We start from the raw sequence: 18,925 nt of genomic DNA on the forward strand, positions 1-18,925 counted from the left end.
TAACTCTGTAATACCTTAGAAGGCAAATTATATCACAAAACCTCTACTTCATTGATTCTAGACACCAAGGCAAATACTTTTTTTTTTTGAATATAGGATTGTGCTTAATAAAGAAATTATGTAAAATTGAATTTGAAAGAGTTTAGATATCACAAAGCCTTTGCTAACGGGGCTTCAAGAGCTAACATTAATGCTTTCATTTGTCGGTGCTTTGTAAAATATTTTTTTCGATAAATTGAGTACAAACACTGGATATTATTATGTTTTATTATGCTTTTTTTAATCTATTTTGAAGTTTTTGGATGTTATCATATTGTCGAATGTTATTTTGTCATTTTTGAACTATTAATCACTGAATTTGATGTTCAAATTTACATTATAATAGTACTTTGAATAACAAAAAATGTGCACATAGTAATTAATATACTTAAGAAAGCTTATAATAGATTATACAATAAATTTGTATTTTATACAAATATTTTTATAAAACTTACTAAATAATTTATTATTTTTTGAGGATTCCCGTTCAACGAACGGGTACAAAACTAGTTTTATAATAAGTTCCTTTATCAACATTGTGTTTAAGTTTAACTCATTTACATTTTCCACATCACAAAATTATGAAACTAAAAATTAACACAAGTCATAGTCCTTATCCATAATTTTTCAAATTAATAATCCTTATGGGACCGGTGTGGGATGGGAGAGGTGAAACAAATTTCCTCGAGTCATAGTCCTTATCCATAATTTAAAATTTTCACAACTCCTTTTAAGTCCTGTCAAACCCTACACGCCATAAAAACGCCAAAATAAACACTTTTCCCGCTAATTTACACTTTACTCTCACCGGAAAGATCAAATCAACGGATTCTTAGTTCTATTGCCTCTCCATCTTTCTCTAGGGTTTTATTCACCAAAATAAAGCCCTAATTTTCTGACATCCAATTCGTTGCAAATCTTTAATTTTTGTTTTACAATGATGTACGGCGGAGATCCTCATCATCAACCGCCGCAGCAGCACCACCAGCACCCACCGGGTCCGCCGATGCCACCGGGTCCACCACAGCAGCTGCCGCATCAAATGCAGCACCAGTACCCGCCCCACAACCGCCACCAGCCACAACCACCACAAGGCGTGGACTTTCCTAGGGCTCCACCACCGCAGCAGCAGCAGCAGCAGCAGCTCCCGGGTCCACCTCCCATGATGCGCCAGCCCTCCGCTTCTTCCACCACTCTCAATGCTCCTCAGCCTCATCCTGCTGACTACCACCATCCCATAGCTCAGCCTCCTCCTAGTCTTCATCCTCACCCCCCTTACGATTGTGAGTATTCTCCTAAATTTCAATGACATGAACTTTATAAGTTTTTTTCCCTTTCCTTCTTGGTTTTTTTTTTAAATGCTTCACTTTTTCGTTTGTTTGTGTAATGTGATTTATTCTGTCTGTGCATTCAAACTAGTGTGGTTGGCAGTTTTAGTGGTACTTGTGGTCAGTACTGTTTTTACCTTTATTGGGGGAAGGCTGTTTAGATTTTTTCCAAGCCTGGTGTGCAAGAAAACTAGAACGAATTGAACATAGGGCGAATTGAAGATTCTGATCTTATCTATGTTGAATGGGCATAAAGATGTTTGATGTATTGATTACTATTTTATGTTATCCAACTTATACTGTGTAAACATACAGGCACATACACATATGAAGAATTTCTCAAAATTTATGTGGTTATGGTTACATGCTATGAAAGGCAAGTTGTTCCATGAGAATAAATAACAAATAACACCATGAAGCAATTTAAACATGGAGGCATCGATTACTTGAGTAAAAGCAATCATCTTTGCTTAGTATGGCAGAGAAAAATGGGGATACATATAGATGCCTTTGACTTAATTGCATAGAAATCTATGCACCCACATATGCAAGTATGTATTCTGCTTATGCTTCCTTCAGCTCTTGCAGAACTTAGCCAATTCTACCTCCAATGTTTTAGAAGTTTGAAGAATGCTTATTTTTTTAATTTAAAACCAGTAAAGTACTCGTGCAATAAAGTGTTCTAGGTCATTTGAAGCCTAAGTGTTCAGTCTTGAATGTACTCCAGCTGGTAATAGTGTGTGAGAAAGTGGAAATGTCAGAGTAAAACTCTGAATGTTTTGTAGGAGGATAGATAACTATGATGTTTATGAATGTCAAAATTATCCAACTGAAATTTAGTTCGAAATTGGACTTATGAATATCTTAGTAGACTTCTACTCTATTGTTTATTACACCATGATGTGTCTGTAGAAAGCACGGGCATCTGAGGCTAGTCACATAAAGAATATTTGCTTTCCTTATACTGGTATTATGTTTCTATGGTTTATTCAAATGTAGTAATCTACTTGTATTTACTACTGGAGTAATTTACTCGTTTAGAAATTTTAAACTTCTTAAGACTAGTTCTTTTGCTTTGTTTCCCTTTAAACTTGCAGCTCATGGTGACAGCTTTGCTGCTAAAAGAATGAGAAAGATTGGGCAAAGAAGAACAGTAGATTATACCAGCACTGTTGTACGATTTATGCAGGTGATACTGAACGCAATTACATGTATATATATATATATATATATAGACGCATAAATTTGGTATATTTCTGTCAAATATTCATCTTATTAGAACTAACAGATTAAAACATCCATGAATTCTTGTTATTGGGCTGTTTGATGTCAATCTTAGTCTTGCTTATTTCTTATTTGCTGGAGAGTTGCCTCATGTATCAAGTGTTCCAGTTTACTATTGTTCCATTTTTGGTAACATAGTGAAGGGCAATGCATTAGTAATGATATATGGGGTGGAGGTGATCGGTATTGCAGTTTCTTATACTTCTGGTTCCACTATCAAAATGCAGTCTCTGTTCTAGATGCTTCTTTGGTGAGCTGGGAAAGGAGATAAAACAATTCTTTAGGTCTGGTGGCTGACTTTAGCACTTGGGTTGAAGTTGTAGTTAACAAAGCCTTAATGGGACGCTTTTAAGCATATATATATCCTGGTTTCAGAAAAAGCCAGAGCATGCGGCTTTGTATTACTGGTGACCAATATATGTTCAAAGGAGGCTTCCCAAGTCTTCAGCCTTTCCAGTTTAAAATGGAAATGCAGAATCAAACTTCAATACCCTCTGGTTTTCGAGCTACTCATATATTAATCCTGAAGCTTATCATTACTTGGTCCTTGATTCTCCAAAAATAACTGAAAAAAAATATATGTATATTTTCAGTCTTTCAGTCTCATAGGTAGACTGGGTAATGGCTTATTACTGAACTACAACTTGGGAATATACATTGGTCTAAGTTGCTTGACTTAAAACTTCTAAGAGAAAGAGTGATTTCATTTACTAAATTCAATCTTTAGGCCTTTGTGCTTTTATTTTGTTTTGGAATTGGTTTTAAATCTGCTTTTATGATTTTTGAGTGTTCTTCTACTTCTTGTTTGCTCTCTATGGTGGCTTATTTTGTGGTTGGAAAAAGGTTTAAATGTATTTGCAGAGAAGCATAATTAGCACCGGTGCTGTGTTTTACCAATTGTACAACTCTGGAAGTAGTGAGACATGGTCTTATACTTTTAATCCCAAGTTCAATTACCTTGACTGGCAGCAGCAAACTTCTCTTCATTTTGTGTGTGTGTGTGTGTTTTTTTTTCTTTTTGAGTGAAAATATGACCTGATAAATTCATGTTTTTATGTAGATTCGCATGTGGCAGCGTGATTCAAGAGATAGGACAGTCTTACAACCTACACCAGCTGCAGCAGTTGATGTCAGTTTGCACAATCTATATCGTGACGTTTAGATTTCTTTTCATTTTGTAAAGCGACTAAGTTAGTTACAAATGGTTTCTTTTCAGATCAATGAGATTTGATTAATGTATTTACCCTCTTTCTTCACCTCTGTTCTTGCTTTAGTCTATCCTTGACAAAAGTACAAAGTTTCTTTCTCTAGTTGATTATTATTATTATTTTTCGAACTTTGGATTTGTATAGTGAGACTAATTGTTTTGTCCTTCATTCGTGCAAATTTTTCTGAGTGCTTATTTAGATGATCCATCTTATTATTAATGCAGATGTTGCCAACTGCTGCTTATTTAGATAATCCATCCACTAGTTTTGCGGCAAAGTTTGTACATACTTCTCTAAACAAAAATCGTTGTTCAATTAATCGCGTACTGGTAAGTTGAAACAAGTCTGTTTTCATTCTTGTTCTTCGTTTGCTCCAAATCTCTTTATTTTTTAGTTTAAATAATCTGACTGATTAGTTGGAGAATATTATGTGCTTTTATTTATTTATTTTTGTTCAGGACATTTCTAAGTCTTTCCTTTAAATGTTAGTGATACTTGATGAATCATTGGACTTCATATCCAAGTTTCCTAGTTTGAGCCTGAGAAAAAAAAATTGAGAACAGCCTCTCTATGTCGTTATCAGTAGGCAACACTAGAACCATGGAAGAGCATTTGAAATTTTTGAGATGCAATTGCACAAATTCCCAAAACTGTTGTTGTCATCTCTGTCTCTGTCTCTGTCTGTCTGTCTGTCCCTCTCTAATTTTTTGATTCATTTTAGGTTCATTGAGATAGAGATAGAACATTTTATTAATGCATTCTTTTGAGAGGGTGTTGAATTTTCATTGATGAGGATAGTTTTCTGTGGTACATGGCTTGCACCTAGGGTTTTGCAGCTTTTTGAAATTTTCTTTAAAGTGTGATTGTCAGTGGTACATAGGGATTTGTAACTCAAAAGGTCTTCCTTCACGGGATGATTTTGGTAGCTGTCTTTGACAATTTGTCTATCTTGCCCCTTTTATACCATTAGTTTGTGTATTTTTTCAGAATTGCCCCCTTTCGGGATTTTTTTTGTTTCATGTGGGGAGAGGGAGAGGGGGGGAGAGAGAGAGAGGGAAGGAGGGGGAGAGAGGGAGAATTGTATTTGACAATGTCATAGCTGAGTAAACAATGAGAAAGCGCATTACTGTCTCCTGATTTTCATTTAACAAGGGAATGCAGAGAAACTTAAAGATATAGCTTTAAGTAAGGAGAAATAAATGCTGACAAGGCACTAGGAGGTAAATGTTGAACATTTTGTAGAATTTGGCCATTATAAAGCTCACTCCACCAATGGGGCTGAACCATTGAAGAGGTCAGGAACATCAAGAACATAGATACAACTGAAGTAAAACAAAAAATTAATGACACAAAATTACAGAATTTTACCCAAAGAAAATGTGTCAATTAATCATGTGCCCGCGTCTTCCTCTTGCTGAATCTTAGTATTATACACATCCAAGAAAAAGGAAAGTAGTGACAGAATTTTTTACCTTTGAAATTGGCTTTCATTGTATCCTTGGTGCATTATGGAAGCTCATTGTACTCCAGAGTTAAAGAATCCACTCTGCATAGTGTTCTACAGGATCAATTGAAAAAATTCAGTTTGATTTTCAGTAAAGTGGTGAGTTGGTGACCCCAAAACGTGGTTAGGATATACTTAATAAAAATTTTGTACGTGCTTGATGTAAAAGGTTAATATTTTAAGGCTATAGTGAAGCTTAATCACGAGAAAGCCACCCAAAGACCTACTGTGGAGGTACAGAACTTGTAATTCCTTGTTAGCTTAATTTGTGTGATCCCATTCATATGCCATTTCTAAGCATGAATGCTCTTTCTTTTTTACAAGTTCTTGGTTACTGATTGGACAGATTATGCTGATGCTGCTGATCTAGTTGTGTGCTTTTCTGCTGGCTGAGCTGCACCTCTTCCCTGTTTGTACAGTTAGATTTACGATAAATTGGGCAATTACTTGATAAACAACTTTTAGATTGTGATCTAGTATCAGAGCTGCAACCAAAGTTGACTTTGAAAGCCAACTCCCCCGTTACCTGTCTCCTGTTGGGATGAAGCCTAAATGATTTTGTTCAGGCAGACCAGTAACAAATGCATTTTGCTCGACTACATTTAGACATCTATGTGTTGAAATGGTGTCTGGTTTGAATTGCATGTGTGTTGAATTTGTCCATGTTTAGTCTTCTGAGCTATAAAAACCTATTACCCAACTCTATACTCAGGTGGGTAGCTAATAGGCTTGTTCTAGTGATTGTGGAGAGAAAAACTAGGAACCTTATCTTGGGATTTGGCAGCTAGTTCTGAGATGTAGAAATTAAACTTGAATATCGTTTTAGGCATATTAATGTGCATTGTCTGGGCTGGAACCACTAAAACCAGACCCAGGTTCGAAGACTAATGGGCTCAGATAAAAAATCCTTGTCAAAAACCAAGATGAATCTGAGTACCCTATGATGCCCATGGTTATTAATATGTTGTTCAATATGTTAAAACCATGAATGTGTATTGAGTTTAATTTCAACACAGATCTAATAGAGCATAACGAGGTGTATTTTGAGTTACATTTATTAATTCATAGAGTAAGATTAATTCTTCCAATGCATAAGCAGAGCTGTTAAGTATATTCACCTAATGGGTCTTGGTGGTATTTAGGTCCGGATTCTATAGACCCAGACCCAGACCCAGATCCATAATTCTCTTGCTGGGTCTATATCTGGGCCTTAAAGGTGAACTCATGCCCACAAAAACATGACGGGCTTGGGCAAAATCATTCCCATTGACATGTTTACTCATCTGGAGGTATAATTTCAGTTCTAGTCCCTTAAGTTTGGTGTGGGTCATAATTTATCCGTCGTATTGTCGTGTTTGGTATGAGTCAGGTTCTTGTGTTTTGGCCTTACCTTTTTGGATGGTCCCTTTCTCACTCCACAAAATGCCCTTACAATCCACCCCGTTTTTTATTTCTTCCTAGAAAAAATTACCCTTTCCATGTTATTGCCAAACACTAGCATGGGCTCCAGCAATACCCATCTGTTTTCAGATTACCACAGATGGTGGCTACTTTATTCCCAATTGGCAGTCTACAGCAATGGCTGCTCATTTGCATCCTCAACCTTGACCAAGAATACAAATTTGTGCCTATTGTATGAGGATATATTAGGGACTGAAACGGCCAAAAACAGCATACAGGGAAAATAATGTTAAACTACGCGAAAGCTCAACAAATTAAATTGCAATCCTCCCGGTATCAAAATTCTTTCTTTTTATATCTAATTATTAACCTTATTCTCGCTAACTAGTATTTGGCAGCAATTGGTTGTGCCAAGTGATTACAGGTACACTGAGGTGTTGGGGGAAGAAGTACAGGATTACCAGAAAGCTTTTATATAAGCTACTCTTTAAAGAGGAGCTGTGAAAGGAAAATCCTTTATGGCTATATAAAATAACAATTTAGTCATCAAAGAAATTTGATGTGTAACTCTTTTTATTTTTGGCAAGATCAAGTGAAATAATCAACTATTAGTAATGAGTCTTTTGCTTTCTATTTCATATAATAAATGGTTTCTTTTTCTAAATTTTTGGCCAACTGATTCACTATATAAGGAAATTTTCCTGGTTTGCAATTTTTTAGCTTTTCTGCTTTACGCTAATTTGTTTTAGCTCTTATTCTTGTTTAAAGTGGACACCTAGTGGGAGGCGTCTCATCACAGGATCTCAAAGTGGTGAATTTACCCTTTGGAATGGGCAGTCATTTAACTTTGAAATGATATTACAGGTGTCAAATTCTAATCCGTGCTGGTTTTTTTTTTATTCCAATTGGAAAAGAATCCATCAGTTACTCAGTGGAAAGTTGGTTACCTTGTAGGCCCATGATCAAGCGGTCAGGTCTATGGTGTGGAGTTATAATGATAACTGGATGGTCACTGGTGATGATGGAGGCGCTATTAAGTACGTTATGTTTAGGATAGTTTATACTATATTATATGCTATTCTTTTTGGCAATGCAATTGCGTCTAAGCTTCAGTTTACTTGATGGTAGGTATTGGCAAAACAACATGAACAATGTCAAGGCCAACAAATCTGCGCATAAAGAATCAGTTCGTGATTTAAGGTATATAGTACATTGGAGTATGTTTTTGTACACTCTTTTATGTTACGAAAGACTATATGATCTATTATTACAAAGATCTTATTCTTTTGGCATTCAACTTTTCTTCACCAGCTTCTGCAGGACGGATTTGAAATTCTGCTCCTGCTCCGATGACACTACTGTTAAGGTCTGGGACTTTGCTCGGTGTCAAGAAGAGTACTCTCTATCTGGTAATGTCCTCAATTTCTTGGCAGCTTTGAGATTGTATTGACTTTCACATTTTTTTTTTTGGATTATTGATGCCTTAAATCTCTTCCTTCTTTCCCAATGCCCATGTACTCTTAGGCATATAGTTTCAAGATTAGTTAATTTTATTTTAGAGGCATTGCCTTCTATTTATTTCGTGAACAAGGATATCTTTCATGCCAAATATCGGCTTTAACAACTTTAGTACTAACAAACACGAACTCCTAGTTTCAAGCCTTTTCTCAGTCCTTGTTTATATTATTTGCAATGCCAAATGATTCTAATTATGCTTCCTTGTAAAGTTTGAAATGAATGCAAATGGGTTTGGACTTTGTATGAAGTTATTTACTCCTTATAATATTATTGACTACTTTATCTTTTTCGGTTCAAACGGTGTTTAAAATACTGGAATCTAATTTGAGATCATTGCTTGTTGATCTTTTTTTTTTTTTGCGGGAGAGACATTTGCATTTATAGTTTCTAAGATGTATAGCTTTTTCATGTGGTAACCTAAGAATCTTGTTTTACATCGGTTAAACTCAGGCAGGCCATGGTTGGGATGTGAAAAGTGTTGACTGGCATCCCACCAAGTCATTGTTAGTTTCTGGTACGTATATTTCATATCTCTAAATTAATCGTTAGAAGCTTTTTAAGTATTTGAGAGAGGTAGCTAGTGATTGTGTTGTATTCTGCTTCTATTAGGTGGAAAAGACAACCTTGTAAAGCTTTGGGATGCAAAGTCTGGGAGAGAGCTTTGTTCATTGTCGGTATATCTTTCTTGTTTTTAGTTGCTGTTTCTCTGATGCCTTACCTCTGATTTATGTTTATTGTCTTGGATTTGCAGTCATGGACATAAGAATACAGTGCTTTGTGTTAAATGGAATCAAAATGGGAACTGGGTCCTTACGTCTTCAAAGGATCAAATTATTAAGGTTGGACAACCCTTATCTTGCTGCTATTGGTTGTCTATAGTCTTATGTTGAATAAGGAAAATAGGGGCACCTGTTTGCGCAAAGGTCCTTATTATTTTGTTTTTCATCTACAGCTTTATGACATAAGGGCCATGAAGGAGCTTGAATCTTTTCGTGGGCACCGGAAGGATGTCACAGGTATGCTTGTTAAATGTAGTTATATATATTTCTGAGATAATTCATAGTCTTGGAGCAGACATTTGATTGAGATGCTTGATATCTGAATATTGAATCCAATTTTTGTGGAGTAGTTGAGTAGATATGTTGAATTTATGGGGTCTAGGCCATATAAGATGGTTGTTTCTGTTAAATGGTTTTTTTTTTATCTTAATAGCCAAAAAATGTAAGAGTGAAGCACTTAAAATGATAAAAATTCTTGTGTCTGAATGGACTACATTATAGTTTATCGCCGATATGTTTGTCCATTTCATGACACTGTTTAGGTGGCTTCTTGTTCATTATTCATGATTGCAGCAGACTGAACTTATAAAGTTTAAAGCTCTGGAAATCACGTATGTATATATAGTGTATACACTGTGTGTTTCTCAATTGACCACCTCTTTTTTCCTTCCAATGATAATTCTTGGCTGGGCAGTTAATCACAGTACTAATTTGTATTTTGTGTTTTATTGGATTAATTGCACTAAATCCCTTTGAACATTTGTGGTGGTTGTACTCTGCCACACTCTTTCTTTGAATTGGCACTTTACCCCCACTTTAATGTTTGTTGACAAAAATATCCTCAAAATCCAGTAATATTGTTCTTTGTTCTTAATAGGTGCATTGTGAAACAAATTTTAGGCTAGCATTTTTTTCCCTTTCCTGCGTCTCCAAAGAAAAAAATTGCAAAAACCAAAACCAAGAAAAACATGTCATATTAGCAAAACTGTGAGAAATTAGACCTCCCTTAGTTACTTCAGCAGTCACCAGTCTATCCATGGTCCTACCTTTTATACACAACACCCAGGTGTAGATTGGACCTGAATAAACTATACTTGAATTAAATTAAATATCTTGCTTACATGATTGAAAGAAACAAGATTGTGAGAATTGGGAAACATATGGTACAAATAAATTATAGGTCACGGTAAAAAGAAATTGCATTGGGTATAAATAACCTTGCATAAACTGATGGAGATGGGGAGCTTGGTGAAAAACATAAGGGAAGGAATAATAAAATTAAAAAAAAAAAAGAAAATGAAAAATAAAAGAAATAAGAGGAGGAATATAAATTGAACAGATAAATCTCAGATTGAAAAATAGCATATTGCAGGCATTTTTGTCCAATAACTGTTTTGGGTGGACATTGCCTATTATAAAAGTGAACACAGGCAAAGTTTAACTTGAGATTAAGCCCTAATTTTATTGCCTTTGTGCTAGTTTCCATTTTGTTATTCCCCTTTGATGTGTTCATTTAGTCTCTTTGCGTGGGTTCAACAATACATGCTTGTATATATTCCTCATAACCTTTTTATTTATTTATTGTTTTGGGTGACAGCATTGGCTTGGCATCCATTTAATGAAGAATATTTTGTTAGTGGGAGTTTCGATGGATCAATATTTCATTGGCTTGTTGGGTAAATACTCTGCTTTCACTTGGTGATTATGAACTCAGTCTTCTGAATTCTTTTTCTCTTCTCAAGTGGATTATCACTGTGATGTCTATTGTCTCCTGCCCATTTCATGCATATTAGTTATCTATCTTTATTTGAATTATAAGGTTATCATTTATGCAATTATGCCATGTTCGGAATGCTCTTTGAGCCCCAAAATGTGATAATTGAACATATGTGAGTGTTAAGTTAATGAAAACCTTTATTTGATTTAATACAGAAGTGAAATATGATCTGCTAACAATTGATTTCTTATCCTCATTTGCACTCTAAACCATGGAGTTGAAATTTGAGATATTGATTAGGACAGCATCATCCTTTTAATTTGCTAGTCAAGGTTATTTGCTAGTATCTCAGGGTATAATGATGATTACAGATAGTCCAATTTCTTGGAGCGTTTAGTAAGATAGTTCAGCATATAATCTGAATCTAAGGGCCGAGTACTGATTTAGTACCTTTTCCTTCAAAATTTAGTTCCTTATCTACTCAAAGTTAAGCCAATTTATCTTTTATCTTGACAGACTGCCTTTCAATATTGATTGGCAGCATTACAAGCACACCTGGTGGAGCAGAAGTGGACCGGGGGGTGGGGGAACAAAACTTCTGTTGTTGGCTTTTCTGACATAGTAAAAAGATTAGTGTGCTTGAAGTATAGTGCTGTGAGGAGGGTTCAAATGCATACTCCATTTGTTTTGAAAGTAATATTGTCTTTGATTGCTTCAATCCATCATTTTTTCCTCTCCTATAGGTTTTTGTACCCCACATGATTGTACGTGATATTTTATCTATCAATTTTAGAAAGTGGAACATCATTCATGTTAATTGATGATTTGCAATCTTGGAAACTGTAGTTGATGAGCCATCTGTTAATGCAACGTGAAGTTTCCAGTAAACTTTTGGCCTTTATTCTTACAAGAGGCCATGACATATGATGTGAAAAGTTTTGGAGAATTATTAGAGCCGGGATATATAGAGGAACATAAAACAATGGAATATTGTTGCCGTAACTAACACAAAATATCATGTCACTATATGGTGTTTTTTAAGTTTTTGTAAGTGCCAAAAGAAGACAACAAAAGTCTAGCAAGTATCTAGTGAGTGCCATTAGAGGAAAATTAAACTCCAGCACTTGTAGTTTTCAGCTATGATGAAAGTTAATAATGGAGTTTTGTTCTGAAATATTTTGTTTTTAAGGAAATTTTGACTGACTCTTAACATCTTCTGTATCTCGTTGATACACTCATTCTTTTCATGGACATTTGTACTTTTGTTTTGTGGTTTGCTTCCAGTTTCATTTTTTTAAAGATGCTTCCAGTTTCATTTAAGCGGAATCCATTTCCAAACATCTTAATGTTTTAAGGTATTTCGTTAAGATTGCTATATGTGGCTCTTATAAACTTGTGGTGGCTTTTGATAGCAAGTTGTTAGCTGAGGATATCATTTGGCTGGTGGATTGGTGGATGAAAAAGGATCCTCTGGTTTGGGTGCTGGGTAGTTTATGACTATTGGACAGGGATGTTCCTCTCATGATTATAATGGATTAAGGGCTGGGGTGCCAACGGGTGGGTGGGGTAGGTGGGCTTGGGTGGTTTTTGACAATTTGGATCTTCTCCAATGACGATGGGTAAAGGACCAGCTCCTTGGAGTCTCAATAGAAGGAAAGTCATCTGTAGATGGCTATTTTTTGGGAAAGGAAGAATTGCTTGGCAATGATTAAGCTAAGTTGGGTTGTTGGACTCCATAGTAGTCAGCTGAGGAAAATGGTTCATGTGGTTTGATCTATAAATGTCAGAACAACTTCCATGGATACTGGACCATATTTTTCTTGCTAATTATAGTTATTTAACATGACGGTAGGTTGTCAGTGGTAAAGAGAACATAAAAGTTTTGGAATCGTTATAACATCCTTTTACATAAAATTATGACTGAAATTTTGCTTACTGCTATTGTGGAGGCTATTAAATGGAAAAAGGGCAGTGATAGATAAAATTAATTGGACATTATTGCTTCCTGCTAGTTTTCAATTTTGTTTATAATGTAACTTTAAGCAGTTGCTGTCAGTTGATGTGATCTTTGTCTGTTGACCACTTTCTCTTCCTTCCTTGCAATCACTGAATATTTTCCTTTTGCAGGCATGAAACTCCTCAGGTTGAAATATCAAATGCACATGATAATAGCGTCTGGGACCTTGCTTGGCATCCTATTGGATATCTCCTCTGCAGGTAGGAATTCTGTAAAACTTTTCTTTATTGTTTGGAACTCTTCTCTCTCTGTAATTTTTTTATTAGCTTATTTTAATGTTTTACAAGACTTTTTAACTCCATAAATTTTTTTCCTTTTTTGTCCTTTTAAAGCTATTGTTGAATATAACTGCTGACAGTATATTTCCTTGTCTGCATGTTTCTGGCCTTGGGGTTTCCTTATTAGATTGCCCTGCTTTCTAGTCTTTTGTTCCATATTTTCTATTTAGGGCATGTTCTCAAGACCTTTAAACGAGCTATAAGCTGCTTTTAAAACTGAAAACCAAGTTAATTTTAAAAATTTGATGAAAAAATTGAAAACGTGCATTTTTTTTTAATTTTGTATGAAGTTAAAACCTATTTTCATTAGCCAGCTCAAGCACTGCTTATTTAAACAGTCTTGTATCTTATAGCTGTGAACAAGCCTTTTTGGGGGATGGTGGGAGAACTTCTAAATGCCTGGCCTTAGTAGTTGCTTATTGGAGCCAACGGATGTACGGCCATGAGGGCATGGAGGCTTTCAAGAGTGCAACTAAAAAGTGTGTTTCAATGCCTTTGATTGATAAATCCTTGTCACTTTGCATGCATGAGCGCCGATCCAGTGTGTGTCAAAAACACTGGTCTCAATTGTCGCCTACTCTGAAGTTGTAATATCTTGTATTGAGACTTGGTGTTTTGAACTTATGATTTGGGCTGCAAACTGTTGTGTCTGTAACCATGATTGTAGTTACCTGTTGTTGAATTTGATAGAAACAGTTGAAAACTACAGTGCTGTGGAAATATGGCTTTTTGCTGCATCCTTGAAATATTCTGACCCCTTCATTTTTTCTAAGTTCGATAAGATTTGCTAGCTTTCTTGTTTTATCTCATGGAACCTTCCCTGTCCTGGAGGTTGATGCTTTACTTTTATCCTTCCTGTGCGTTGGACATTAAAATTTGCAACCATCATCCCCTGCCCCCCCCCCCCTTTTTTTTGGTTTTTTGGAGGAAGACCATCTTTCTTTCAACTGCCTGACTGTACCAGCTTAGTTCATTTGATTTACGATTCAATTTCATTGATTGTTAATGCAGTGGTAGTAATGATCACACTACAAAGTTCTGGTGCAGAAATAGGCCTGGAGATACTGCTCGTGAGAAATTTAATACAGGTCATTTTAATTACTAAACCTGATTAAGTTGTTTCTGTTTTGTGGCATGACGTGGTGGTTTAGCCTGGCTACATTGCTCCAGTTTGGAGCTGTACTCTTATGGATGCAAGAAATTGGCCTATTTTTGTTTTTATTTTCTTGGAAAGTCCTTACTTTCATGATATTAGTCCCAACTCCCAGGGCCATTTGAACTGTTCTTTAAATACCCTGCATCTAAATGCCACTTTCTAAAGTCTGCTTAAGAGGCGAGATATGTATGGAAAATAACTATTATGTCACGTAATGTTTTGTATTTTTAGCAGGTTTTGGTGAGCAGAACAGTGCTATTGGTGGTCGCATGCCTGGCAATTTTCCTGGACATGAGGCTCCAATGACTCCTGGACCATTTGCATCTGGATTGACACGGAATGAGGGAACAATCCCGGGAATTGGTGTCGCTATGCCGCTCTCTGTTCCATCTCTTGATTCATCTGCTCAGGCAGATCAGAAGCCACCTACATCAATATCGACACCTTTAGGAGCTCCTCCTCTTCCACCTGGTCCTCATCCATCTCTCCTTTCATCCAATCAGCAGCAAGCTTATCAACAAAATGCTCAGCTAGTGCAGCAGCATCAACAAATGGCACAGCAAATATCCCTGCCTGTGCCACCCCCAAATATGCCACAGTTACAGCCTTCAGCACATCAACCTTTGCTACCACATCCTCATTTAGCTCGTCCTCCTCCCCAGCTACAACCCCTTAATACACCTTCAAGCATGCCATCTTCTATGCCAGGATCTTTACCCATTCCAGGGCCTATTGGTGGTCCAATGGTACTATTTTTTAAGCTTTTGCTTATTGACTAATGAGAATGATTTTCAATTGTTTTCACATGAAATCTTGTTTTGCTTCCTCATGATCACCCTTTTGCATTGAGTTTTTCTTGTTTGTTGTTTTTTTTAATATAGTAAGCACTTGTGAGCATGTTGAAAAGCCTAATGTATTTTCAGAATAAGATTTATTTTCCTTTTAAATTGCTTCTTGGAAAATCATGCAACTCTTAAATACGGCTGCAAGATTTTCATTCAGAAAAGTACTTGAAACAATAAAACTCATCCATTGAAATCACAAAATTTACAACATATTGAGGGCACCAATAAAATTTGAGATCAGGAAGGGCGTTTTATTCTTGCAACTATACGTACAAGAGAAGAGAAAGGAAAAGGATTTTTTATTTTGGGATAAATGGACGAAATGTCTTTTGCAATGTATTTCACTTGATTGCAAATGAAAGGAGATCTCTTAATTTCATACTAGGGTAGGAGAAGAAGAGAAGACATGACAATGGGTGGTGTGGAGGAATGTTTGTTAAACAAGAGGAAGTTTTATCCTGTTCTAACTGGTAGTTTCTTTCTTCAGGGGATGCAAGGAAATATGAATCAGATGGTGCCTCCAATGCCACAAGGCCACTTTATGGGCATGAACGCCATGCCTTCTGGATCTGGACTACCAGGCAATATACCACCTGGTGGTATTCCAAATGGATTATTGAACATGCAAGGCCCTTCAAATGCAAGTGGCAGCCAAATGTTTCAACCAGGAGGGGGTTTTAACAGGCCACAGACTGGGCAAATGCAAATGATGCCGGGGCTTAATCCCTACCAGGTAAGAAGCATTTATTCTAATATAAAATTGTACTTTCCTATGCTTTTCATAGATTGTCCACCATGGTTATTAAAAATGAATCTGTCATTCTACCCTCATTTGGTGATTTTTGATGTTTTACGACAAAATTGGTTACAATCTGGTTAACCTTGAGCATCTAGCTTGTTAACGAAATCTGTAAAATCAACATTGATTCATTCTCTCGAGTCAAGATGTGGATGATTACTTTTTTAATTCTTGTTTTTGTTCAAGTGCCTTCCAGTCAAAGAGATTAATTCTTCTTCATGACTGGCCTCAGTTTCCTCCATGGCTAAATGATCTTGGTTGCCTTGTGGTAGTTCTGACCGAAACAACCATCTTGTTTATTGCTGATAATGTTGGACTGCCCATACCTATTCCTCTGCTGACGCCTCATATCTGCTGTCTCTCTGCTTTTGCTGGCTGTGTTCTTCTTTTGAAACCTCTAATTATACTACCTGAAATAAATACAGAATGTGCTGGATACCCTTGAGGTGATTTTAATTTGGTATAGGTACTTGTAAAGCATTAGCAAGTATGAAGAAATTGGCAGTAAAAACAGCAGATTAGCAGTAGGAGCTTCATAAAGATGTTGGAACAAGCCTTATAATTATTAAGGAAGCTGAACAAAATGCAGAGCATATTAATAGTGGTAGAAAACTGGAATCAAATGATGCTCTCTCTGAACTGACTAAGATGTAAATGTTCAATGGGAATTGAGTAAGTTGGTTTTTAGATGTACACTTGTAGATGTTCTTATTTTGTTCATGTAGAAGTAATAATTTTCTAAGGCTGGTTGACCTGAATGAGATATTGCCCAGTTGAGTTGTATCTTAAAAAAAATTGCTGAATGTCTGTTCCCTTAGGTTAGTCTGACCTGACACTTTAGCCTGCCCCTTGATAGCAGAGGTACACTTTATGTATAGACACCTGATCTTCCCTGTCAGATTTCTTCCATGTTTCTGACAGTGAAGAGCAGCTTCCAAAGTCAGCGGTGGTGATTATGCATTCTTGGCACTGCTTACTTTCTCGTCTTCTCTGTACATGAGATATCCCAAGTTATACTTATTGTGTAACATCATTTGTTTTTGGATTGTTTTAAAAAGTTTTGCTTTGGTGTTGCATTAGTAATTGTCAGTATGGTGCGTGTTTAAACTTTTTTCACTGAAGGAACATGGTCTTATTTAAAATTTTTATGTGCAACAGTAATGGTTAAGTGTAGGGCAGGAAATATGAATGGATGTTAGTGTCACCTTAAATACTAAGGTTTTGCAACATCAAGCTCCCTCCTATGTCTTTCGAAAGCCAGAGGCCTCCCCTCTAATTTCATTTGTAAATAAGGACCTCCCAGATCATTAGCCTTGAGTTTACCATGTAATGGTCAAATTATGTTCCAAAAATTGATTATGGACATCTATATGGCATGTACACATATTAATCTCTTCATGGACATGGTATGAGAGTGTGTTTGATGCATTTTCGTGTATCTATGTGCATATATGAGTAATATTTTAATAGCATAATTTACTGATATTTCTTTCAGATTTTTTTATTATCATGACAACTTTGCTTAGATTCATACTAATTGGACCGTGCTCCGTCTAATTTTGTATCCTTGTTAACCCTTACTATGAGCAGAGAAAGGATGTTATAGTCGAGGTCAGCATAACCTACTACCCTAAAAGGCAAAATAAAGATAAAATAGAATAATGGCACAAACAAAAAATCATGTAGCTTCGCTGTTATAATCAACTTTTTCAGCCATTTATACATGAGCTTGATAGGATGGTGAATTAGAGCCATAAACTTGAATTCAATCTCAAACCTGTTTGCCTGTAATTATGTTGATCCCTTCTGGCTCAAGATTGGACTAGAGTTTAATTTAGGAAGAGATGATTTTGCAGAAATAGACTATGTTACTAATTAAAAGGGTAAATTTATTGTTACTAATCGCATCCAGCGGTAAGTAACTCAGTTAACTTCCATGCTTTGTCAAGAATCAACAAACTTGCCATTGATTAGTCTTAACAATTATGTGAACAATAATTTTGGGGGTTCTGCATATGTTTGGGTCTGTAGTATCACGTGTAAATTATGCAGATTAATTTGTTTTCATTAAATCTTAAGCATGATGTCAGCAATTTTCTTGGGATTAGTTCATTGAAACTAACATTACCTTTTTGGTCTGTGCGCTGCAGCCTGGGAACCCGAATCCTCCTGCCATGGGAAGCTTGCCATCAAATTTTGGTCTAATGTCTGGGATGCCACCACCGCTGCCGCCTGGTCCGCCACCACATAATCAAACACATAAGTAGGCCATTGTTGTATATTAGAATAGACATAGCGTTCGACTGGAGGAAAATGCTCTCATATCTGTCTCATAGAATTTGTTGTATGATTTTCTGATATTTTTGCCTTTGAAATGTTTTTGAGATACCATATTGTCTTTTTTGCTTAGTTAAGAAAGTAGTACAGTACTTCGTAGGCTTTAAGTTGTACTATTTTGTTAAACAAAATTATTTGAGTATTACCATCGCATCACCTCTTCAGTAACAAAATGTTTCATACCTGACAAACTGAGCCAAGAAAATGCAATGTAGATTTTATTCTTCGATGGTTACCCTTATACCCATGAATTTGTTCTAAATTTGGACTCCTTAGTGGAGACTCCTGATTTCCAATAAGTTAATATAGATTTCACACTACAACTTCTTAGGATAATCAAGGCAAAACCATAATACTAGTGACCGCCAAAGGGAAATAAGAGGAAAAGTTGGTACATTAAAAAAAAAAAAAAAGGAAATGCCCCATCACATGGACCACTATCCTAGTCCTTAGAGAAAAGACAAAAGAGTCATAGTAAGTAGTACTACTTCCATTTCAAATTGTACGTTACATTTTGGAATTTTTGACCATAAAATTTACTTTTAAAATTATTTTCAAAAATTTAGATTTTTAAATTTGAATTTAGTATAAAATATAAATAAAGGTGAAATAACATTGAAAAAAGTGACCAAAATAATTATGATAAATAATTTGGGACATTTCAAAATGAAAAGCATGTTTTTAATAGTATGAAAGCAGTATATATGATATTCTA

The 18,925-nt window shown here is 35.8% G+C and overlaps 1 protein-coding gene across 2 annotated transcripts; it reads left to right on the plus strand.

The window, feature by feature from the left end:
* Positions 1 to 778: 778 nt before the first annotated feature.
* On the plus strand, positions 779 to 18,363 carry LOC113724355 (flowering time control protein FY-like). 2 transcript variants are annotated; one of them, XM_072075944.1, is made up of 18 exons: positions 779 to 1,322; positions 2,465 to 2,556; positions 3,712 to 3,780; positions 4,084 to 4,188; positions 7,533 to 7,628; positions 7,719 to 7,801; positions 7,893 to 7,964; positions 8,076 to 8,173; positions 8,737 to 8,796; positions 8,892 to 8,952; positions 9,034 to 9,121; positions 9,235 to 9,298; positions 10,659 to 10,737; positions 12,906 to 12,995; positions 14,085 to 14,161; positions 14,461 to 14,975; positions 15,562 to 15,807; positions 18,024 to 18,363. In XM_072075944.1, the coding sequence occupies exons 1-18, from the start codon at positions 977 to 979 to the stop codon at positions 18,138 to 18,140; spliced, it is 2,358 nt and encodes a 785-aa protein (XP_071932045.1). In that variant the 5' UTR covers positions 779 to 976; the 3' UTR covers positions 18,141 to 18,363. The 2 variants fall into 2 exon arrangements, with proteins under 2 accessions (XP_071932045.1, XP_071932046.1); XM_072075945.1 differs by having other exon boundaries at positions 780 to 1,322; positions 14,464 to 14,975.
* Positions 18,364 to 18,925: the final 562 nt, after the last annotated feature.

Source organism: Coffea arabica, chromosome 2c (assembly GCF_036785885.1).
Source record: "Coffea arabica cultivar ET-39 chromosome 2c, Coffea Arabica ET-39 HiFi, whole genome shotgun sequence".
Classification (NCBI taxonomy): Eukaryota; Viridiplantae; Streptophyta; class Magnoliopsida; order Gentianales; family Rubiaceae; genus Coffea; species Coffea arabica.